The sequence below is a fragment of the Parasteatoda tepidariorum genome, chromosome 3 (assembly GCF_982258835.1).
Source record: "Parasteatoda tepidariorum strain Cologne lab strain chromosome 3, Ptep-v5.0, whole genome shotgun sequence".
Taxonomy (NCBI): domain Eukaryota; kingdom Metazoa; phylum Arthropoda; class Arachnida; order Araneae; family Theridiidae; genus Parasteatoda; species Parasteatoda tepidariorum.
In genome coordinates, this window is record NC_141757.1 from 36,170,537 (window position 1) to 36,196,969 (window position 26,433).

The window sequence follows — 26,433 nt, forward strand, 5'->3', positions numbered from 1 at the left end:
TTCAGTACTTTCCCTTGATCCTACGTTTTTTTTTTTTTTTTTTTTTTTTTTTTTTCCCGCTTCGACGTTTCTTACCATCGTCGTGAATAGCTGGAATAAACTCTACAGGTGCGCTTAACTCTCACTTTGCACACGCTAACTCATGATAAGTGACCTATATTTTATTTTATTTTATTTCGTTTTCTTTCATTTATTTTTATTTTTTTAACAAACAGAAAAACGTTATAATGCGAATCATAGAATACTTTGATAAAAGTTTTATTTTGCATATTTGATATTGTACAGATAATAAGAATGTAGTTTAAAATAGTTAATAGTTTAAAAAAGACGGCTGTATGCGTAATGTTCATACAGTTGCTATGACTTGACGACTCAGCATAAAAATGTAATATATATTGCCATAGAGTATATTCTGACTGTTTGTTGTGTTCCAGGAAGAATTGGCGGAATCATTCGAGAATAATCTAAAGAATACATTTTTCTGGGGAGAAGAATTTCAGCGGAATCTTAAAGTACTTTCTCATCCAATCTTCCAAAAGTAAGAAAACCACGAAGTTGAATTTTAATTATTTAAAATACTCACGTAATTCTTGAATTTCATATTATTAACTGATTGCTGTTAAAAATTTCGTCAACTTTCGTTTCGTACTACATCTCTACATAGGGTTATGATCTGGAGACTAGACTGGCGAATATTATCATTTTCTATAAAATCGTCAACCAGGAGAGCGCTTCGGGGCAGTCCATTAGAATAAGTCCTCAGATCTGGTAAATGAGCTCTCTCTTTAAGATATGCATGGATGTACAGTTCAACAAGATGCCTGTCCAAACTTTCATACCTCCCATATCATCATAATGATAGATTTTTCCGATATAGGAAGGCAGAGAGTCGATCCTTACAGCTCTTTCCACATCAATAAATAAACCAAAGAGACTAGCGACCTAAAATTTTAACACGATAATAAAAAATTTTTGCCCAAAAACGCAGGTGGAGTAGCAAAATAAGTGTATATAAGTGTATATATATATATATATATATATATATAGCAAAATAAGTGTATATATATATATATACACCTAAGAGCCATTACATTATGCCCTCCATCTCTAACAGTGTGCTCACCCAGGTTTTCATGGTTTCTCGCCCAGGGACAATGTTTTCATGGGGCACATTAGGACCCATAATCCTCAGAGAACAGTCCCTGACGTCTGTAAGCTACTTGAACATAGTTGCAGACCACAACAGTTTCTACTGCGGGGGATGGAGTTTACCAGCAGGATAATGCACCATGTCATAAGGGTCGAATCGTCGAGGAACATTCCAGTGACTTTCAAGTCATGTCTTGGCCCCCCAAATTCACCTGACCTTAATCCAATAGAGCATTTGTGGTCTGACTTGGAAAACCAAATTCGTGCTGCCACGCTACCCCCTCGCAATGTGAGGGAATTGCAGGACAAGTTAATGAGCGCTTGGTACCAGATACCTCAGACTACCTATCAGCACCTTGTGGAACCAATGCCACGACGGGTGCTAGCAGATTCGAGGGCTAAAGGTGGTCCTACATGTTATTAGCAGGGTGGTCATAATGTAATGGCTCTTCGGTATATATATATATATATATATATATATATATATATATATATATATATATATATATATATATATATATATATATATATATATATATATATATATATATATATATATATATATATATATATATATATATATATATATATATATATATATATATATATATATATATATATATATATATATATATATATATATATATATATATTATAAATCATGATGTCTAACTTTTTCAATTCATCTCCAATGTTGTTATAATCCTGGAAATAAATCTATCTTGAAGGAGAAAACATATATCCTTAAAATATTTTTTAAGATATATTGTGGGCGTCCAAAAGTGAACGCATCACGATTTTATACTTTAAACCATTTTGTATCATTTCTCATCTGATGGACATGTTTCAGGTATCGATCTGAAGCCAGATTAGTGCGGTACATGAAAATCTTGGAAAACAAGGACATCTCTCTGGTGCATTCGATGATACCTCTGGTGAGTAGTTCCCAGTCGGTAGGTTTTATTCCCTCATTTGTTTAGTTGATGAGCAGGTGCTGCTTCCGGTTTTCATTCATTCTGCAAAAAGATAGAAAAAATTTTAAGGGGTGATAATATACATCCAGGCGAATAACTTTCATCACAGAATGAATGACGCACCGAAGGTGTTGCTCTTAAACGAAGCAAAAACACACGAACAACAGTTTTAAATGACAAACAGGAGTTTATAAGTCAAACTAGTGACCGACAGTTGCTATGAACACAATACGACGGTGAGAAAAGATTGACGAACACACTGAAAGACGTATGGCGCATTATCTCTACAAAGGCCAAAAGTCTGAAGATGAGGTCTTCTGCAGATTCAATGAGGTTTTCCTATAAAAGAGCATTAAATTGTTTTAATAAAAATTATTCAAAGCATGAAAGATCTGGGGTGAATTGTGGTCAAATTACAACACCAAATTTCCAAATGCGCTTACTTATTTCGATTTATTTTTGCTGTGCATTTTTTGGTTAAAGTTTGTCCTAAGTTTAAAAAACCAATTTTGCGAATTTTTTTCTACGAAATCCAAATTTTTTGAGAGCACAGACAGATTTTATGTAACTTCTCAACCCAGCTGGTATATGAAAATGAACAAAAATGTGTTCTTTAACTGGAATGTATTCTTTTGGATAGAATGTAACCATTCGTCATAGAAATTATTAAAATTTGAAATTATTCTAATGTAAGTTCGTGTACTTCATTAATTGACACAAATCTTTATTTTTCTCTGCAGGGATCTTGCACGATGAAGTTGAACAGCACCACCGAAATGATGGTTTGTGCTTCCTCCTCTTTTTTTTCATTACGTCGATGGATTTACTTCTTTAACATAGTGTTTTTCTTTCCAGCCATGCTCCTGGCCTAAACTAGTGAATATTCACCCTTTTGTTCCACTGAAGCAAGCCCAAGGTTATCAATACCTATTCAAAGACCTGGAGAGAGATTTGTGTGAAATCACAGGATATGACAGTATTTCATTTCAGCCTAATAGGTTAGATTTTCTCTTATCTTCATTTAATAAAAACTAATTACTTAATTAGCTGAAAAATTCTGTATGGTTATTTGACGGCAAATCGAAGCTGACTCCTTCTCTGTTAAAATATCCAATGACCAACTTAATCAAAATAATTATTTATTTCTTCTAATAAAATTTATAATTTTTTTATAAAAATTCTCTATTTTAAAACTGAAAATTCGGTTTGTTAATAACCTCAGTTAATAATCTTTTATGAAAACAAACTAATATGTAGATTATTTTTTATAAATAGTCGAATTTCCTATTCGTGTTAAAATGGCTCAATAGAATGTATCTTTTCCCATGAAAATACTGCTTTATGATGTTTTATGACTTGTTTGTTTACTTGTTTGTCTTAGTTTGTTTTGTGACTCATATTATGATGCACATTTAAACTTACGGTGTTCCTTTGGCATTTTTATTCATAGATTCTTTTATTACTTTTATTTTCTAATAAAACAAATTTATCACATTTCAAAAGTTAACTTTAAAAGTCAACTATTTCATTTTTTTAAGAAAAGGGTTAAACTATGTATAATTATAGAGGGTAACTAAACAAAAAAAGTTTCTAAAATGGCTTCAATATTTTATTATTATTAAACATGAACTAAGATGAAATAAATTCTTTATTTTGACCCGTTTCAAATATGCATTTGAAAAATGTCCTAATATTAAAAATAAACCTAAATAAAAAGAAGCGAAACGAAATATCGAGTGTGATATATTCCAACTTGAGTGTTCGTGAATCCACTTAAATATAAGCTTCATCTAGAGCTGAAAAATTGATCAGGGTTAAAATTATGTTTTTCGCAAAAATACACAGCGTAATAAAAGGTGTCTGGTTTTCCTTTTCATCTTTGGTGGTTCGTAAATCTATTGTATAATTTAATAAGCCTGTGTGTAACTTACTTGAGACTTTTAAACAGAAAGAACAAAAAATAATTTTTATTTCCTCCTTTCTTATTAATGTTTCTCCTTCTCTCTCTCTTTAGCGGTGCACAAGGAGAGTACGCTGGCCTGATGACCATCATGTCGTACCTTAAAGCAACTGGTCAAGAGAACAGAAAGGTAAGGCATGCAAAATTATTTTAATATCTTTTCAATAAAGATTCATCCTCATTTTAAAATACAACTGATGATATTCTGAGAATTTTGAAATTATTGACGCTGTCCATCTCATAGGATTTTGTATGCATTGACTCGATTTCGGTTAGTTGAGTTTTCCTAAGAAAAAAATTCCAGGAATTTTCACAAATTAATCCCTACTATTGAAGCCATAAATCGGTCTTAGGAATTTAATATATCACACCATACGTTGCAAATGTCGTTTAATGCAGATCATTTGAAAGCATGTTTTAAGTTTTATCTTGAGTTTTCTTTCTCTTCTTTTAGCTAAAGTTAAATGGACTTACAAATTGAATGGTAAACAGCGCAACTTATATTACAAACAGTGCAAGTACAATAATATGGCGATTTTTTAAGCTCAAGAGCACAAATAAAAAGAAGTAATAACGCAAAAGTCGTTATGAATTTTAGGCATGGGAATTTTATGCTTTTTTGACGAGAGTGTCAGATCGATGATCCCTATGATGATTTTTATACAAAGAAAGCCTAACTTAAATGAAAAGTTTAAAGTAGCCATTTGAGCTAAATATCCTTCAAATTTTCAGTCTTCATTTCACTATTAGATTCTGCTATTGGTTTAATGAAAGCAACTTTTTTTTTGATGACATAACCCTTGACTTTTTTTCTTCTTTTTTTTTAAAACTCACAATTTGAGATTAATTTATGAACTCATAGGGACATTTTTTTTTTGGTTAATTTTGTTTTTACTGCTTAACAAAAAAAATTAAACCGAGCAAAAAACTGTTAAAATGTTATTATTATTTCCAGGAAGAAAAAAAAATGTAATTCTGAAAAAAATATTATGGCACTTTTTATCACTGAGTTACTGTTATCATTTATTTGTGCTTCTAGGTGTGCCTTATTCCGGTGTCCGCCCACGGCACTAATCCAGCTAGTGCCCAAATGGCAGGAATGAATGTACAGCCAATCAATGTCATGCCTTCAGGTGACATCGACATCGGTCATCTCAAGGAAAAGGTCTGTCTATTTTTCTTCGACTTGCTGCGGCAACGTGAAATGCATCGTTAGAAAGTTTAAATTTTTGTCTAATATATTTTTAAAAAATGCCATAATAAAGAAAATGCTATCAAAATCTGACGATTCAATGAGAGAGAAGGCGAGGGGAAAAAAACGTCAAACATCGTTTCATTGAAAGAGCAAAGTTGGAAGTTTTAGAAATTTAATAGTTGGACACTTTTCGAATAATTAAAAAAAAATAAATTTCAAAATAACATTGTAAGCTAACTTGCATTATACAATTATTTCATATTTTCAAAAGCACGTTTAAACTTCCTTTAAAGAAAGATTTTGAAAACGTTTTCTTTTTAATCCTTCTAAAGAAACCCGATTTTTAAGAAAATAAATCTTTTAACTGCTTTGCTTCAAACGGCAAACATGTGCTTTTATAAGCACCCCATATTTAATTACTAAAAGTAAAAATGACGTTTTTTCAGTCATTAACTATGCAAATACAATATATTTCTTAAAATATCATGTTTAAGTGCAAATGCAATGACAAAAAAAAAAAAATTTTCTTTGTTATGTCAGCAACTTTTGAATTCAACTTTCTCACATTTTATACAATTTAAAGAATTTGCTTCATTATTTTTTAAAAAACTAATGCAATATTCATCAAATACATTTGTTGACCTTTAATTTGATATGGGGTTTATTAAATGTATAAGAAAAATTTTTTTTAAGCATGTTAGGTTAAAAATAGTTTGGAATCACTCTCAATTCGAATAAAAGTCATCCAACTCCCTCTTTGTCGAAGTGGGCAATGATTGTGGCGAATCTCCAATAATACTAATAAATTTTATTACTACTTTCCCCTATTTACCGTCACGTATTAAGGTGTTAAAATTATTTCATGTTTTTCACTTCCAGCTTGAAGAGTTCAAAGACAGAGTTGGATGTATGATGATTACTTATCCGTCTACAAATGGAATATTTGAAGAAGGCATAAGGTGACTCTTTCTTACATTTACCCTCCACTATACTTTCTGGTTTTCATTTCCTTATTATATATTATTATAATTTTAATTTAATATATATTATTATGACTTGACATATTATGAATTATTCTGGATATTTTACATATTAGAAATATAATTTTACAAAGTATTGATTATAAAAAGAATACTTTTATAAAAATCACACCAATACCTTAACTATTATATTAGGAACTTTTTGTACAAGAGCAAAAGGGGGAAAACTTTTTCTCATAATCTAAACTTACTTAACTTGACAGATTAATTTTATCATGATTAATGGATTGCATAAGTTAATGCAATTAAACTTCAGCATTTATTGTTAATAATTAAAATGCACGCACTTAGAATTGCTTTTCAGTATTTGAGATTGATCTTTATGACGATTCCTTGCAACTAAATTGTAAAATTATTTGCCAATTAAAAAAATGTATTATTGAGATTGGCTGTTATTCCTTATTTTTGAATTATTAATTTAAATTTTTCATGCAAATCAATTATAACTTGAATCAACCAATCAGCATTCGAAGCATTATTTTTATTATTTTACTTTCATTTTATTTATTCAGCAAATATGAGGGTTACATTCCATCATGATTTCTATTTATAATAATAAGGATTCACATTTTTATTGTTTCTCATTTTATACGTTCACGTTTTTTTACAAGACCATTTCAATTTTTCAGCGGTAATAAGCAAAAAACATTTTAAAACTCACCAATTTTCTTTACTTAAAAAAATTAACGACCTTAACTAAAAGAAATATATAAGATACTATATGATCTAGTAAAAGCCGTGATGGTTCAGGGGATAGAGCGTTCGTCTTCCAAAAAGATGAAACGCGTTCGAATCCCAGCGATGGTTGGTGGATACACATTCCGCACCCGGTTCGCACCGACCACAATACTGACAAAAAATATTCTCAATGGTAGGACAAAGGGTTAGAGTTAGTGCCGTCAAAGGGTTAGTGCCGTCAGACTAACCGGTGGAGTTAGTCGTGGTTTTCTTCTCCATGTCACACAAATGCGGGTTAGTTCCTTTAAAAAGTCCTCCGCGAAGGCAAATTTCTCCCAATACTTGATCCAGGAGTTCTCTTGTCTTCTGGATTGGGTTCAAAATTACAAGGCTATGGAGTTGAATAGTAGTAGTCGTAAACCCAAAAATTGGGTCGGCTGTTAAACGACTGTTACAATATCATCCCCTAGCGCAGAGGTCGCCAAAGTGGTCTATATAGACCCCAGGGGTCTATTTAACATAAGCGGGGGTCGATCTGAGCCAGGGGGTCGAATGGGGGTCGATCCGAACCGGAAGGTTCGATTGGTCGAAGGATTATCAGTATTTTTCAGATATGTGACAATTAGAAATAAAAGAAGAAGACTTGGAAATATATACAGGTAATTTTCAAAAATTGAGCGACGATTTTAAACTGCGTTTTGTTGATTTGGAAAACATTGACATCCCTGATTGGATTATTGTGCCATTTTCTGCTCAAATTGAAAACGTGGACATCAACCTGCAAGATGAGCTTGCTGAATTATTATGGGGATTTGAAGCAAAGACGCTTTTTAAAAATTAAACAATAAGCAAATTTTGGACAAATATAAATATAATGAAAAAATATGTAAAACTTTACGAAATAGCTCAGCCATTTATGATAGCATTTCCAAGTTCCTATATGGTTGAAGCCGGTTTCAGTCACGTAAATTCAATCTTAACTAAGAACAGAAATAAATTAAATGTGGAGTTTCGAGAGGATTTAAGATTAAAATTGACCAATTTTGAATCCAATATAACGAACCTTGCAAAAAAAAAAAAAAAAAAAAAAAAAAAAAAAAAAAAGAACACCAGGCACACCTATGTCATTGATTAAGAAGCAATAAATCTGTAGTTACTTTACTTATTATTTCTACTTACTTATAATTACTTATTATTTCATAAATATTAAGGTGCTTATATTTCAACATTAATATATTTTTCATTAAACTATTGTTACACTATGTACTATTACTCTAATAAATGTTCAAAGTCATAAAATAAATGTACAAACACAGTATCTAATAGAGTTTTATTATAATTAACAGAAAATTACTTTTATGGGGGTCGATGGAGATTTCGAAAAATTATGTAGGGGTCGATGAACAAAAAAGTTTGGCAACCCCTGCCCTAGCGTATGTACCATGAGTTTTGGAACATCCAGTATAATGCATCTGCCGACGTAAGCTTTACAACAAACAGTTAATCTCTAAAGTAAATGCTCTTATATTGTAAAGTGGCCTTAGTATGACATTATATATAATATGTTCAGAAAATAAATGGTATCAATATTCAACTCTTTTAAAAATGAAAAAAATTTTGTGAGACAAATTTTAATGTATTAAAATAGTAACCATTCTAAGAACCCAACATACAATTATTTCCCTTTAAACTGCAACACTTATGAGGCGAAATGTTAAATCGTGCCAGTTTTAATGTCTAACACTGAATGTGTGCACGTTGAATGTTTTTTTTTTCTGGAATTTCGACAAATCAGTTTTGATTTCCTTTTCTTTTCTGTTTCTTTTAACCTCCAAAATAAAATACTGAAATGTCTGTCTATTATGAAAAGTGTTTTAAAAAGTTTTTTTTAGGGGAATTGTTTTAATGAATTGTTTTTCTTGTGTGCGTAGGGAGATTTGCGATCTGGTGCACTCATACGGAGGTCAAATATATTTGGATGGGGCGAACATGAATGCCCAGGTTGGCCTGTGTCGTCCGGGTGACTACGGTTCTGATGTCTCTCACATTAACCTCCACAAGACATTTTGCATTCCACATGGGGGAGGAGGACCTGGAGTCGGACCCATTGGAGTGTGAGTCATGACCTTACTTGTTGAATCATTTAAATTTCAAGCATTCATGTATTGCTTTTATTTATTTATTTTGATAATTCTGAGTAGGTATTTTATTTACGTCGCACTAGAGCTGAACAAAGGGCTATTGGCGAAGGTCTGGGAAACATCCCCGAAGATGATCAGAAGACACGCCATCACAATTTTGATCCTCTGCAGAGGGGATGGCTCCTCCGATTTTTGAAAAATATAATAAATAGTTAAGTTAACCATAGATTAATTTTCACTTATATTTACATAAAAATTAATGATAATAATAATTTTTAAATAACTTTAAAAAAAAGCTGTCAATTTTTTTTCTCTTCCTTAAGTGATAACAACACTCCTTCTTTCAGTCAATCAACATTATATCCTTTTCAGCAGCTCGTAACTGCTTTTTTTCACAACAATCTTGTTTTTAATTTAATGACTTATTCTTCCATAATTGAATGACTATTATGCGAACATTTGGCTATAGGCTAGGTATAGATGAGGATTTCACTTACATGAATACTAACAAGAAAAAATAATTCAGTACAGAATCATGAAAAAATATCTTCGTGAACTATTACTAAATGTCACAGAAAGAGCCGTGATGGCTCAGGCGATAGAGCGTTCACCTTTCAATGAAGTGAACCGGGTGCGAATGTCAGCAATGGCTGGTCTATACGAGTTCCGCACCCGGCTTGCACCGACCACAGTACTGACGTACAGTATCCTCAGTGGTAGATGGATCATGGGAAGGAGTCCCTTTGCCATCAGACTAAGCGTGGGAGGTCTTTGAATTTCCTCATCATGTAACACAAATGCGGGTTAGTCCCATCAAAAAGTCCTCGACGAAGGCAAATTTCTCCCAATATTTGATCCAGAATTTCCCTTGTCTTTTGTATTGGGTTCAAAATTACAAGGCTACGGAGTTGATTACCAACTGTCGTAAACCCAAAAATTGGGTCGGCTGTTCAACGACGGTTATAAAACAAAAAATAAAATGTCACAAAAAAAAGAGAATTTTTCAATCCTTACATTTTACTTTTGCTATTATTTTATGCTGTCTATCCTTTTCAACAGTTCAGACACTATAAAATGCTCTTTTTTTTCTTTCAGAAAGGCTCACCTGGCACCCTTTTTGCCGTCCCATCCAATCATCGATCCATTGGAAGGATCTACCACCAAATCATTCGGAGTGGTGAGCGCCGCCCCCTGGGGTTCTTCGGCCATTCTTCCCATTTCATGGGCCTACATAAAAATGATGGGACCCAGAGGACTGAAGAAAGCCACAGAAGTCGCCATCCTCAATGCCAACTACATGTGTAAGAAGCTACAGGACCACTACAGCATTCTGTTCCACGGGAAGAATGGTATTTTTCATTATTGTTTGAAACGTTGTTTGTTCAACCCTCCCTATTCACCCAAACTGGAATGCTAATAGTAATTACAAATAGAATGCCATGCATAAAAGAGTAGTTTTAAAAAAAACTGATGGTACTGTACTTTGTATACACTATCAACCAATAAGTATTTGGGCACCTATGCAAATGACTATGTCTGCAGTGCTGAGATGGATTATTTCTCTTAGTACGGATTGGGACCCTTGGTCCTCATTCATGGTAAGCTCAACGCCGATGCCTACTGCACTATTTTGGATGACAATGTGCTTCCTACGTTGTGGTAGTTTTACGGGGTGGAACCCTGTTACTTCCAGGATGACACTGCCAGCTGTCATGTTGCGAGGGTCACCAAGGCTTGGTATGGTGCCAATGGGGTAAATCGAAGGGACTGGCCTGCCCAGAGCCCAGACCTGAATCCTATCGAGAACCTCTGGGACGAGTTGAATCACCGAATTAAGGGGTGTACTGCCCGTCCAAAATCTGTGAAGGAACTTACATGTCTTCTCGCCGAGTGGAAGAAAATACCACTAGCCGTCTCACAAGGACTTGTGAAAAGTATGTCTCGGAGGGTTCACGCTGTAATTGCCTCTCGTGGAGGGTCTACCAACTATTGATTATAAATAAAATTGGTTTTTCTTTTCAATCACACGTGTCCAAATACTAACATGCTCTAAATAAAGAACATATTCTAAATCAGTTCTTCAAAATGTATAAATAAAGGTTTTGCAAAATATTCAAGTTTTATGTTATATTTAATACCATCTCCTTGTCCGTCACCATTTGTCGCACACATTCAATATTTCCAACTCTTTCAACTTTAAAATTTTTGAAATTCAATATTTTTTAATAACCACTTTATTTCATGATTGTTATGTCGAAAAGTTTCATACCTTTCGAACATTTTAATGATCCAAGTGCAAAAATATTTTTTTAAACTGTTTTCAATTATCAAAAGACCCTTGGAAAGGACCCTTTTCTTCAAGAGTTTTGAATTCATTACAGGTTTCAGGTCATTCATTACAGAGTTTTGAATTCATTACAGGTCAAGAATCTGCGAATTACGGGATGAGATGTTTCTCGCTTCACTTTATTAAAATATTCCTTACTCCTATAGTAAAATATTCTTTTAGTGTATATTGAATATTTCAACTTTTACTACAGAGTTTGCGTTTACGTAGTACTGTGAGCATTATTTAATCTAAATATAAGAGAATTGTTAATCGTATCTGTATCAGTACTTAAGAATAACGTATTTACGCATTCAATATTTGCATTTCAGGAACCGTGGCACACGAGTTCATTATTGATGTCAGAGATTTGAAGAAGACGGCCAACATCGAGGCTATGGACATAGCCAAGAGACTGCAAGACTACGGTAAGATATATTACTTCGCACCCTCCTCTTAGCACAGGTAATTAATAATAATAATAGCAAAAAAGTTAACTAAACTGATGTATATAGGATGCAAAAAAATTATCGTCTTTTTTCCCCATATAATTTCAATATAGCTCTTCAAAAGATATAATTCATTGTAACCAACATTGCATACATTCTTAAAAGATGTAATGAAAGAGTTTTTTTGCTGAGATATCGTCTGTACTAACTAATTAGTATGTTTGAAGTTACTTCCTCAAACCATTAAAATCCTGTCCTAGATCGTAAATCAAAAGTTATTCAAAGTGTTTCATTATTTTTAATGCTCACTCTACATTCTATTATTTACACTCTTCGATGTCTTCCTTGCGCATAATGCTTTTGTTATTCTGTTCATTTGTAAATGTAGTTCTCTACTTGCAGGTTTTCATGCTCCCACCGTGTCTTGGCCCGTGGCAGGATCCCTAATGATTGAACCCACAGAATCAGAAGACAAAGACGAACTGGACAGGTTTTGCCAAGCCATGATAAGTAATGTTATTTCACTTATGTATAACTAAATTTTTAAGAAAAAAATGTAATGCATATTTACAAATAAATTAATAATTATTCCAAAATATGGTGAAGAAATATAACCTTTTATAAATATTATAATATAATTGAGCGGTATGAAGAAAGCTGATAATCGTTCATATTTTTTGCCAGGCCGAATTTATTGTTTGTTCTTTAATCTCTTTATATACTCCCACTCCCTAAGAAAAGGGTTCAGAGAATAAGGACCGGGGCATCTCAACGTTAAGGATCAAGGGCTAGAAGTAACATGATCAAATAGTGATGTAAACTTAGCCTAACTCAAAAAGCTGAAAACACTATTTGGAAATGTCTTGTGAAGTACCAACTTAGCTGCAGAATAAAAAGTGGTAAGAGTTAAAATAAAAAAGAAACCTTCACCATCAGACAAAAGGTTTTAATATGCCAAAAATCGTAATCACAGTCAAGAACTTGAGTATTATAATATTGATTTAAATATGAGGAAATATTGTTCACCTGATTATTTGCCAATAAATAAAAGTCAATGAATTACTTTAAGGCGATAGCACGCCATTTCGATTTTTTCCAATATCAGCAGTTCTGAATTCCAACACTTTTTGTTAAATACAAGATTCGTGTTATGGACTTCAACACTGGAATTATATTCTGAATGGCAGAATCGTGTGCCTTCTTCTTTTGTTGAGAGGTTCGAAAATGGATTTATAATTAACTAGCTATGAATACTCGTTCTTCGTACGGAGTTATAAGTATTGAACAACACTACGAAATCAGGCACAAAACTGAAAGGCAAATACCGACACAATTGAGAAGCTTAGTGGAAGAACCAGGTAAGTGGCATTTTCAGGGGTATTTATCAATAAGTGAAAATAACAAAAAGTGGTTACATCAATATGGGTTTATTTAATGTAACAGATTGTTTTTGCTTTCACTTTAATCTTAACAAATCCAATACACATAAGATTTTAGTACGCTTGCATGATTTTTATTTTCAAATCAGGCAGTGGAAAATAAAATACAACAAATAATTATTAATTTCGCCTTCTAACAAATCGGTAATAAAATAATTCGGTGCCCAATTTTTTTCCCCCTCTTGCCTTGATTTTAACCTCTTTGAACACCGGTTTTTCCACTAAGCTCTTCAATTAATAAAACTAAAATACTTTTTTTAATTATTATTTTAACCCTTCCCGGCGGCTTTCCTCTATTATAGAAAGCAAAACAGGTTTTCTGTAGTTCATCGCATCAGAATAACTGTACCACTTAGCACCACTTAGCGTGATGATATTGCTCGCAGCCAACTCATGAAAGTAAAAATTTACCACTATCAAGTAATTTCCTCCGTTGCATAACCTTTAAAAGGGACTGTAAGGCAATTAATTCCACAGTGTCGGTACTAAAACTACTTAGTATTGGTGAAGTTTTAATATTCACCAAATATATCAATATAATACTTTATAGCTATATTTGCATATTTGGTATTTATTACATTACTCATCAACATTTGAGTTTTGTTCGAATTACATTTATCAATGGCAGCAAACTGCCAAAACTGCATCAAAGCCGAAATTTTAAAAACAAATAGAATTCTTATAAGACCTTATTACGAACATCGGAGCATGGCCATTTCTCCATTTGACCTGAATTTTAATTTACTGTTTCAAATATTTATAAGCAGTGAAGGAAAAAAATTTTTTAAATTCTAATTCATTAAAATATTAGCACAATAAATATTTTCTGAATCCACGAAAAACCCGTTGTAGAATTCTTATTAAAACTGCACCATTTATTAAAACTGCTTTAACCAACTGAAATTCATATTAAAACTGCACCATAATATCAGTAACACAGAGTATCAAAATTAATAAAGCGTTCTCAGCATATGGCAATTTTTAATGGTTTCCCTAAACGAATTTCTCATTAACCTTTCTTCCCATTAACTTTGATTTTTATTTTTATTATTAATTTCAATTATTACATATTACAAACATTAATTGAGCATTACTATCAATAATAATATGACGAATAATAATATCCCCAGAGCGAAAGATTATTATTTTATTTCAATAATTAGATATTATCAACATTAATTAAGCATCCTTCTCGGCAATAATAGTATGGTAATTTTTTACGGTACATCTGAACGAATAAGTTCCTTTACTGTATTAATTTTCCTTTTTTGCACATAAATTATTTATTTATTTCAATTTGCATGTAATACTTAAATTAATTATTGGCTTCAATAATGGTATAGCGATTTTTTACGTTTCCTGGATGAAATTCGCACAATTTTTGATATTTACATACGTCTTGAGTTATGTATGTTTTTTTAAATTTTTTTGTTTATTTTTTTTTTCTAAAAGTGTTATAACTTCTCCATTGTATTTCGAAACTCTATTCTATTCATCTTGTATTTGAAACTCATTCCTATTGATGTTTAAAACAGATATCAGAGAAGAAATTAGAGAAATTGAAATTGGGAAGGCTGATACTGAAATGAACGTCTTAAAGGTGAGACTTTTTCGACTTTTTATCATTGTTTTAAAACGCACTGTGCCGGATTAAAGGGAGGCTACAGTATTGGGGCCATATTTCCAGGTCTCGAAATCTTTTTAGGGCCCACTAAAAGGGACCTTTGAAGTTAATGAATATGTATAACTGATTTTTGTAATCTTCTAAAACATTGATATTTCCTTTTGCTCCTCACCCGATTTTATCTGTTATTTATTTGGCTTAAGTTGCAAGAGTTTAGTTTTTCTGTAACCATCTACAAAACAGCTACAATTTCTTAGGAGTCTTGGCTGGTGAATACGTAACAAATTTAGTAAAAATGGAAAATTCTAAGTTATTGCGTTCGATTTTTAAAATTCGTATGCTTGCTGTTTAAATTTTGAATGTTTTTTTTTTAAACAATAACTTAACATTTCTAATTTCAAACCGGAGGTTTATGTTGGAGGTTAAACTTAATCGAAAGTGTAATGTTTAATGCAATTATTTTTTGCAAAAAATTAAAAATCTTTTGTTTTAAATTTTCGTAGAACACGTTTGTCTGGAGCTGATTTTCATAAAAAGTTTCCATATTCCTGAATAAAGTTTCATATAATTTGTATAGGTTGGATCCCAATTCACGCATTAGACTCAAACCCGCCGCATACCCTAATGAAACTTGTAGATCCCTGAATCAAATGTATCAACAAAAATGCACGTTAACAGGCACAAGTTATAAATAATGTTGAAGTACATAAACCGTATTAAATCCGGTCACCCCGAGCTCTTCCCCTGGACTGCTCTCTACATCGTTTTTAAAATTAGTTGAATGCTTTAAAAGTTAAAGTGATGTTTTGTTTTATATTACCGGCTTTGAACTACCCACCCAATTCTGAGCTTACGACTATTAATATTCAACTCCGTAGCCTTGTAATTTCGAACCCAATTCAGAAGACAAGGGAACTACTGGATTAAGCAATAAGAACAACTGGCTTTTGAGAAGGACTTTTTCGATGGAACTAACCCGCATTTGCGTTATATGGAGAGGCAAACCATGAAAACCTCCCACGGTTAGCCCGACGACAAGAAGATTTGAACCCTTCACCCGTCTACACCTGAGAATATTTTACGTCAGCACTGTGGCTGGTGCAGGCCGGGAGCAGAATTCGCATCAGCCAGCTATAGCTGAGATTCGAACCTGGGAAACCTGATGCTTGTCACCTCCTGCACTTTGAAAGATGTAAAGTACGAAAATTATCTGAAAAGTATTTCTTTCTTTTATTTTTTAGATGGCGCCTCACACGCAAAAGGTCATCTGCTCCACCGAATGGACTCGACCCTATACAAGAGAACAGGCTGCATTCCCAGCGGTATACTCTACTCTCTCTCTCTCTCTCCCTCTCTCTCTCTCTCTCTCTCTCTCTCTATATATATATATATATATATATATATATATATATATATATATATATATATATATATATATATATATACACAAATTAACATGAAAAACATGAATAAAATAAAAATAAAAAACTAAATGGTAGAGAAACAAGAATGGTATAAGCAAATAGTCGTTGTCAAGACACATCTAATTGCCATAAATAATGCGATATTTCTGAATAAAGAATAATTATCCTAAGATAAAAATTATTCTTTATATGTAATTATTCTTTATATATATATATATATATATATATATATATATATATATATATATATATATATATATATATATATATATATATATATATATATATATATATATATAAACTCATGTTTGTGAAAATTGCAACACCACGAAGGACTTACGCGAGTGAGCTGAAATTTTCAGGAAATGCAAAATAGAGCATGATATGCAAATGATTAGAATTTCAGACCCATAGCGCATGCGTATGCTGAGCAGCGCCCTCTGAACGGGGGATGGATCCGAATAAATAGACGGCTGTAGCCAAGCGAGTATGGTTATCGGTGGTTATCTGCTAGTGGTAAACGATAGCTTAGTCATTACTTATGCCTATTCGACGAAAGAGAGCGAGATTTCAACAACATACGGAGTTTAAACGGGGGAGAATCATCAGCCTTCGTGAAGCTGGATTATCTTATCGTGCAGTAGCCGCTCGTGTGCAGCATAACAGCAGCACAGTGATGCGTGTTTGAAAGCAGTGGATAGACGAGTGTCGGACAACTCGGAAATCCGGGAGTGGACCCCGAAATGTCACATCTGCTCGTGATGCTAGACATCTGTTCGGCGTTGCGCTAACGGACCGTACGGCTCCCTCTAGACAACTGGCATCACGGTGGTCAATAGCTACAAGTGTTTCATTGTGTGCTTTATCAATTCGTAGACATCTGCTGCAGAGTGGACTGCGCACAAAGAACTCCTTTATACAGGATCCCCCTCAAGCTAAACCTTCGCCGCCTGCGGCTGCAATGGGCCAACCAGCATAGGGACTGGCGTGCTGATTGGCAGCGTGTCGTGTTTTCTGGCGAATCTCGCTTCAATTTGTGGTACCATGATGGCCGCATTCGTGTCAGACGCTATGCCTGTGAACGCCATCTTCCGGAGTGCGTTATCGAACGCCACAGCGGACGAACACCCGGAGTTATGGTCTGGGGTGCTATAGCATATCATGGACGATCTCAATTGCTACGAATTGTGGGTAATCTGTACAGCAACCGGTACATCAGTGAAGTTCTACAGCCCAAAGCTGTTCCCTTCCTTCAAGCCTTGATGGTACTGTATTTCAACAGGACAATGCCCGCCCTCATATTTCTAGGACTGTTCAATCCTTCCTTGCATCGCGACAGGTACAACTTCTTCCTTGGCCGGCGTATTCCCCGGATATGTCGCCGATTTAACATGTGTGGGATTTCGTTGGTCGGCGTCTCGCTCGTAATCCTCGTCCTGTTGCTTCTACAGACGAACTTTGGGTACGCATACAAACAGTATGGAATTCCCTTCCTCAGACAAACATTCAAAGTTTGCTTGACTCCATGCCACGTCGTGTAGCAGCACTTACTGCGGAGCGTGGAAGCTACACAAAATACTGATTTCGATCTCTTGTTATTGTTTGTTTGCTTTGAAAGTTTAATCATTTATTTGTATCACTGTCACTCAACTGTGTATTAAATTTCATTCAATTATGACGATTCCTTCATGGTGTTGCAATTTTCACAAACAGGAGTTTATATATATATATATATATATGTATATATATATATTGAAAAAAAGTTCTTGACGGCACAGCGGCACCCTCTAAAAATGTCATTTTCTATTAAACTAATATTTTGAAAGTTCCATTCAAAAAATTCACTTTTCAAAAATTAATTTTATACCAAATGGCACCTTTTAAGGATGTGCCGTGGATGTTTCGTAGAAATTTTTCCCCCATGTTAAAAACCTCACCTTAATACACACTTGTGTATATATCTTCATAACTCGAGAGGCTAAAATATGCTTAATAATAATTAATTAAATGATGAAATTTGTCACAAAAGCAAAACATTTAAATTCTCTAAATTCTAGTTTAGATGCGAACATATTTAATTATTTGCATATTATGTGGCAACTCTAATGCTGATTATGGGAATACAAAAGCTTATAAAATTCATTGTTCACTTATGTTATACCTAATTTCAATTAAAGGAGACTTTTAAACCTATTTATCAATTTTTATTTCAAATTAAATTTAATTATTGATTTTATTTTTTGTTATATTTTTGAATCTCAGTGTATGATATTTTTAACTTTACTTCATTTGCAATTTTGATGCTTTTTTCAATAAATTGGATCACTGATTTGTTATAAATCGCATTAGTCTATTTAAAAAATGTTGTTTTGATATTTTCTCGAATAAAACTCGATTTTTTTTAAAAGCATTACACTAGTCTCCGTAAATGAAACTCGTATGTTATAATAAGAAATAATTTTCCATCAAGTATTATAATGAATTAGATATTTATTTTTAAAATTCGATTAATTATTTAAGATTCGAATTTTTAATACACAACATGTTTTTTTAATTTCAAATATCGCTGATTTTAAATTATTTAATTTTATGAAGACACATTTTAAAAGCATAACTATAAATAACATGTAACAGATCAAAATAAACATGTAGTTTCAGGTAATTTTGGAACGATCATACTAATTTGGTGACGTAGTCCACGCATGCTACCACATTCATATTGATCAATTAATTTATATGACCTAAGAATAACAATAATAAGTGATATAAGAATAAATAATTAAAAAATGTGCAATAAACTCTTCTAAATAACGTTAGCAAACATCAATGATACTGTCTTTATAATATTTGAAAAAGAGAACCGTCTGTTGTAATCGTTTCAGAACTATGTGACTAATTGACAGAATTGACTAAACAGTCAATAAGTAACATTTTTCTTATATTATGAGCTTTGCGTGAAACTATGTCGAGTCAACAAATGAAAATAAAATTGTGAATACAAAATTGGAAAACAATCATAGAGAATTAACGCTTTGCGCTATTACTAAATAATCTCTTCGTTGAAAGACATTTAATTAATATTAATCGAAACCAAACATTAAATATGAATGCTAAAGAACAAAATCGTAGGTGAAGTTGCCATGGTAACCGAGCAAAAGGATTAAGTTTGTATTTTAACTCAATAGAATTAACTAAATCTATGAAAACAAAGCTGTTTAATAGCAAAACGTAAAACAAAATATAACGTTAAGTTGGACACCCAAGACAACGGAGCTTACAGAGAGTGGGAGAATGAGACTCACGTGCATCGGATAAATTCAATGATTGACATTCTGAAAATTTATTCGGTAAAGTTACATACAATTAAAGAATTTACTAAACCCGCCATTACCAAATGGGTTTATGTAAATGTTCCAGAATCTATTAACAAATTATAAGAATGATGAAAACATACATGATTCTATTTAGCAGTTAGGAGAATGAAACTTTCGCTGTTATATGTTAAAATATGCATTGGAACATCATTGTATATGAATTAAATCATTTATCATAACAAACGACAAAAGATAAAAAATACCAAACATTTTCTTGTAACATTTAGCTTCAAAAAAAATAACCATCGTTTTTAGCATAATATCAGTGGTGATAATCATCATGTGCCTTTTTACTTGAACATACAAAACCACATTATTTAAAAAAATATATATTTAAAAAAAACTGCGTTTCATGACATCTACAAAACCAATATTCTAATTATTTAACAAAAACACATTTCTAAATTGTAAGCATAAATCGTGGCAGAAAAGAATGTCAGACATCTTGGAAAATATTCTTATACATTTAACAGATTTTCATATCGTTTGATTCTCCAAACCTTTCGCTTTACGAAACGTTGAAAGCCATTCGGAAATGTTTATTACCTTGTATTGTTTTACGGTATCGAATTGTATCATGCATCAATTTGATCTATACAATGACTCTGTGACTGATTCATGAGGGAGCCGACTTTAAAAGGTCGCATCCTATTTATGTTTAATAATTTTATGGCATGTTTCCACTAATTTCAATAGTAAAAAAATATTCCAATAAGTGATTTGGCTTTTTTTTTTTTTAAATTTCGAAAAAAAAAACGTTTTTTTTTTACCATTTTACATGTTTAATAAGGGTTGTGCTCAATGATCAATCCCTGCAGTTTATAAAAGCTTTGCAATTTGTTGCAGGCCTTTGTGCATCCTGAGACCAAACTGTGGCCAACCGTAGGTCGAATCGATGATGCATACGGTGATACCAATCTCATGTGTTCCTGTCCGCCCGTCTCTGCATACTCATCTGAATAAAGATTCATTTTTTTCTCCAACTGTGCTTTTCAATTTTATGTCTTCAATAAATCAATAAATTTCATTTATATTATTAACTTGTATTTCAAATATTTGTTATTTATATTAGTAGATCGCAAAGTATGAAATACTTAGGGGAGAGGAAATGCAATGTTAGCTTACAGATATAAGAAACTATTTCATTAACACTATGCACTCATATTCTAGCTATACTTCTGCCATGCCCCATATTGCTACAATTTTGCTAAGAGTGTCCAGACAAGTGGAATGACAAACGGCAAGAAAGAGTCAATTAATTCCAGTTTAACAACATTTTCGGAATTGAATTGTTTTCCCCGTTAAAAGTTGTCCAAATTAAAGTAGTCGATGAGGGCTAGATCTAGTGAGAATAGATGTTAAGATCTAAAACCTGCAGTTTTGCCACAGTCATTTATGTAGTGTGTCGTTTTCTCTTGGCATTACCATGCTCTAAGATAGGAGATGCATGGTTTGTTGACTAATCAAGGCTGTTTTTTTTTTTTTTTTTAAATTTTTGCACTTTTTGTTTAGTTAGTCGCAGTATATTCCAATTGTGACCTATAAGCCAGGTTTCATATTTTATAACACCTACGTTGGAGAACTGAACACTTTTTGGGAGGGGGATATTACGCTTTTTGATGTGTTTCAGTGATTCATCCTAGTTCAACTAACACAAGAGTGCGTTGTTCCACGTAAAAACTCATACTTCATAAGAGTGCGAATTTCCGATCGTTTAACCTCTTTACTCATGAAATAGAAAGTCTGTCTGGATATATGTTAGCTAATAACTCGATAACGATTTGGATCGCGTTTTTCACAACTGATTGTAAATTTTCATAAGGTGGTTTGTAAACAAGCAACTCTTTCCGGCCTACGAGCACAATATCGAAATTTCATTTATGGAAATCATTGTAGATTGTAGAAAATTCAAGAAATTTTTCGGCTCAATTTCAGATGGCGAAAAATGAAGCCTGAAATAGAAAATCTCTTGCAAAATACAGCGAAGTTGAGCATGAGAGTGCAAGAATCCTTCCCACTGATTCCAGCTCAGTATACGCACATGCGGACCATCAAATATTTCCTCAAGTATGTGAAATGATTGACGCTTTCATTCGTTCAGATCGACGGTACATTGAAATAGATTGGGGCTGAATGAATTGTGAAAACGTTGAATGTCTTTATATTCGTTTTCATAATTCGTAGCGAAAATCGATATGGTAAAGAAATATCTTATTTTGGAAAAGGGAATATTAACACTTTTTGAAAACGCTTTAAGGTAAAGCAGTGTAGCAAAATGTTTATATTTGCAATCTTTAGTGATCATTTCAAAATTATCTAATTTATTACTTGTAATTCTCTGCTTAACTTGATATTGATGTTCTGTCACATGCTCAAATTTATGTAGTGATAGTGTTTAATAATAAGTGATAAGTTAGTCAACATTACAATTATATAAAATAAATTACCTTCTTTTGATTCTTATTTCTAGACAAACTTTATATTTCTGCATAACCTTTGTAACTTTATATTTGAATAAGTAAGTGTTGGTGGTGATTTGGGATATGCTATAGTTGTTAAATACTTTTAAATTCATTTGTAGCCAATTTTTAACTTGCTACCTAACCTTTGATAAATACACAAAGCATTTTCTCAATTTAACACATTATATTAAATATTAACACATTATGTTATTTAATACAGTCCACTATACATTACCCAAATCGTCACCACATGTATTTGGAAAGAAAAGAAAAACTACACAATTTGGTTTTGATACAGCAGTGCAACCAAGAAAAATAAATCTAAAAATAGTATAGTAATATTTGAATGACAGAACAGACTGTAACAAGCAAGTAGTAGTAGCAACACTACAATACAAATAGCGATGCATGATTTTTAAATTCTTTGACATTATTAAGATCTTCAATAGCCAAAAATCCATGATGGAAAACCAACTGGAAGTTTCATGAATTTTTAGCATTTATCACTAAAAATCATGACTTTTGACAAATTATGATGAAAGTCAAAATCCGTGACTTTCTATGATTTTCAGGTGTGCAGATACCTTGCATTTTATGTCAAAACAGTCTGTTGATTAACAGAACTGGATTATAGTACTACATCAGAACATAATTTTTAGATCAGGAATTTGGATCCACAAATTAACAGTTTTGAAATCAGCAAGATTTCATGAATAATTTTATTTTATTTTATAACCGTCATTGAACAGCTGACCCAATTTTTGGGTTTATGACTACTAATGCTCAACTCTGTAGCCTAGTAATTTTGAACTCAATCCAGAAGACAAGGAAACTTCTGAATCAAGTATTGGAAGAAATTTGCCTTCGTAGAGAACTTTCTGATGGAACTAACCCCCATTTGCTTTACATGGTGAGGAAGACCACAAGAACATCCACGGTTAGCCTGACAGCAAGGGGACTCTTAACTCATGATCCGTCTACCTCTGAGGATATTTCACATCAGCACTGTGGTCGGTGCAAGCCGGATGCGAAATTCGTATCGACCAGCCATCGCCGGGATCGAGCTCACCTCATTGGAAGGCGAACGCTCTCCCCCCTGAGCCTTCGTGGCTCATTCCATGAAAAAAATTACATGTCTGGGACATGGCTACAAAGACCTTAAAAGTATTTCCAACATATGATACAAAAAGAAATGAAAAACCAAAGGCATACTACTCAGAATAAATAATATTTTATTCACCACTATAAAGTACAAAGCAGAAAATGTATTTGTCACTCAGTGCTGCATGAAATGACAAAAATGAACTGCAAAATCTCTGATGACATACAAAATAAATATAAACATAAACGAAAATTACACCATAAAAAAAAAAAAAGAAATTTCAAAATTTATAATAACTTTTTGAAGAAAAAACAACAATGAACACATTTTATATGTTAAATATAATTCAGATTTTAAAAAATGAAGCGAAAGTTAGTGATTACGCCACATACAGACTATTTCAATGATTAAATGCATAAATTACTTTTTTCTTCATGTCAGTGAAATGCATAACAAAATATTCATGAACCTAAACATTTTCCAATAAGAATTACCCATTTCTGCAAACCTGGTTTGTCTAAAAAATGCCACCTCCCTGATAAACTTCGAAAAGTAACACTCCAACCCAAATTAGAGGCACCTTCAATTCTGTATTAAAATATACTTATGCATTTATATAATATATAGGTATAAAATACCTTAGAAGCTTAACCCTTTCACGCTGACTGTCACATATACGTGCCAGCAAGAAACGCGCTCACTTCTCGGTCGGCACACCCGTGTGCCAGAGAGTTTTCTCGTTCACCCCCGGCCATCACTCATTTGTGCCAGCGTTTCGGAACGTTTTAAAAAATAACATTTCTTCCAAAAGATGGCATTGTATGTCCATCTGGTTTCAGATACATGTAGATTTGACCTTCTACTCAAGATGACAGTACATTCACGTGGTTTTTTAGGGGGTAGGAATGGAGGGGGAAGGAATGTTTTATGATGGCTCCTTAAATTCGTCTGTGGTATTTGTTTACAGTAATCAGGGAGGGTTTTTTTCTCGCTACTTTCGATTTTCGGTTTAGTTTTTAGTGCATAGTTAGATCTTGAAGATCCCTGTTTTAAAATTTTTCATACGAAAAAAGAACTTTAAGTCTTATATTTAGATTTCAGATATGTAATGTTAAATGTTATTAAATGATAAGTATAATAGAAAATAAAATGTGTAAAATATATATTTAAACAAGAAATAACTTAAGTAAATAAAGTATCCATAGAAATATATATAAAGCATATGTCACTCAAATACTCTACAGAACAATATTAAACAACGTGTTGATATTTCGGTAATTTCATGGAATCAGGCTTAACAGCATAAACAGCATAGCTCCGGCCCTGGAGAGACACACGCAAGAGAGACTGCTGGCCTCAGCGGTAAGCGCACTTTCGCGCTTCCCGTCGCGAAAGGGTTAATGCAATCATGCCATGTTTTGAACAAACATTAGCACATTGTTATAGGCTTCATAATTAACGTTTTTTTTCTAAACTAATGAGAGCAAATCAACAAATTCATACTTAACAGTAAGTTTATATGTCTTCAAAAAAAGTACACTAATAAAGATGCAAAAAACAGTGATGATTTGTAATTTTACTTATTAATGTCAAAATGAAAGACTTAAAATTTTGAAAGAGTATATTGAAACTATTCTTCAAACAGTTAAAGTTCTTTTGAAATAAAAGCATTTTAATGCACAGTTCAGTTCTATAAAATCTTGACAAAACAGCACAATACACAAATAGAGAAGTTTTATCATGTAAAATATCTATTTCAATATATGAATGGAAATATAACTTTACCGTCTTTATGTATCTAGATAATTGTCATATACAAAAAATATACAAATTTATATACATCATTGTATCCTCTTCAGAATAAGCTAGATGGGTACCACTAAATTGCTGAGAAGTTCTCTGATTGCTGGATATATACTGCACTCATCTATTGAAATATAAATAAAAGAAACCAGCATAAGATCAGAATAATGATAATGCAAATATAAATTCGGTGAGATGATAATACAAATATAAATTAGTGAATGACCTCAGTTCACAATTCGGAAGTATGGTAGTAAACAATGTTTAAATGAGATCTTTCCAAACCTAAATGAATGATCTAGATCTATAGTTATTCAACAGCTTCATCATCATAATTATGAAAATAAAGATCAATAAGTAGAAACTAAGCAATGCTGCACATTCACCTGGGGGTTTGGGTAATTTAAGCAGCGTTTGTAAAAAAGCATTAAGCATCAGATTTTTTTTCTTCGCTCAACACAAATTCAGCAGTCAGTAAATTGCATAAATTGTTCAGTCTCTGTATCATTTATCATCTAAATGTATGCAAAATGTTCAATAATATACATAGCAGTCCACTTTAATGATATTCTCCACAATTTTTTTTTTAATCACATGTTTTAAGATTATTATTAATATTTTTAATTAAGGAATGTTTTGCAAAGATAAAATATTTTTTCCCCACATTAATTGTTACATTTCACTTCACTATGAGAAGGAAAATCTTTCTTTTTCAAAAGTTGTTTAAGTTTACAACTTTAATTTTTAAAATCTTTTGTGAGTATCAGGTAAGAAAAAAAGAAAGCATAAAGGTTTCACATTAATATTTAAGCGAGGGTAAAAGAGAAAAATGAGCAAAATCTGATAAATCAATGCCCAAGGCAATTATGGCTAAAGCTTGATTAAGGACAAATATAAATTTCTATGTCAAATGAAACTGTAAGGAGGTATTAAATGATTATTCTACATGCTCATAGACATTCAATCTACTATAATTGTCTTCATATTCACTATAACATTTGTGAATCTGGAAAACATTTTTATATAATTTTTAATTATGTTCTGACAATATTCTTGACAAAAATTAAATAAAATTCGCGAACTTCAAGGACTTATCAGGGCCCCAATTTTTTCAACAAAATTCAAGGACTTTCAAGAACCATAGGTACCCTATTTTCACTTATCCTGTACATCTGTTAAGAAGAGATTTATATTATTTGAAAGCGGACCCAGTTTTCAGAAGAAGAAAAATGAGTCAGAAATTTAGATATCCTAAAGACACAGATTCCAAAATCTAGTGAAATCACAGCAAAT

The 26,433-nt window shown here is 32.5% G+C and overlaps 2 protein-coding genes across 3 annotated transcripts in view; one reads left to right on the forward strand and one right to left on the reverse strand.

Moving 5' to 3' along the window:
• LOC107445969 (glycine dehydrogenase (decarboxylating), mitochondrial) overlaps positions 1 to 20,813 on the forward strand; it is a 62,064-nt gene extending 41,251 nt beyond the window's left edge. The window contains 14 exon segments of the mRNA XM_087159063.1: positions 435 to 538; positions 2,000 to 2,084; positions 2,864 to 2,905; positions 2,979 to 3,121; positions 4,138 to 4,213; positions 5,123 to 5,248; positions 6,158 to 6,237; positions 8,928 to 9,110; positions 10,233 to 10,486; positions 11,796 to 11,891; positions 12,315 to 12,422; positions 14,887 to 14,951; positions 16,217 to 16,297; positions 20,620 to 20,813. Of these exon segments, the coding sequence (XP_087015189.1) occupies positions 435 to 538; positions 2,000 to 2,084; positions 2,864 to 2,905; positions 2,979 to 3,121; positions 4,138 to 4,213; positions 5,123 to 5,248; positions 6,158 to 6,237; positions 8,928 to 9,110; positions 10,233 to 10,486; positions 11,796 to 11,891; positions 12,315 to 12,422; positions 14,887 to 14,951; positions 16,217 to 16,297; positions 20,620 to 20,736 (1,560 nt within the window). The 3' untranslated portion in view covers positions 20,737 to 20,813.
• Positions 20,814 to 23,450: 2,637 nt separating this feature from the next.
• MED14 (mediator complex subunit 14) overlaps positions 23,451 to 26,433 on the reverse strand; it is a 55,830-nt gene continuing 52,847 nt past the window's right edge. For both annotated transcript variants that reach the window (XM_087159062.1, XM_043051276.3), the window contains exon 36: positions 23,451 to 25,264. In XM_087159062.1, the coding sequence (XP_087015188.1) occupies positions 25,203 to 25,264 (62 nt within the window). In that variant the 3' untranslated portion in view covers positions 23,451 to 25,202. The remainder of the gene's footprint in view (positions 25,265 to 26,433) is intronic.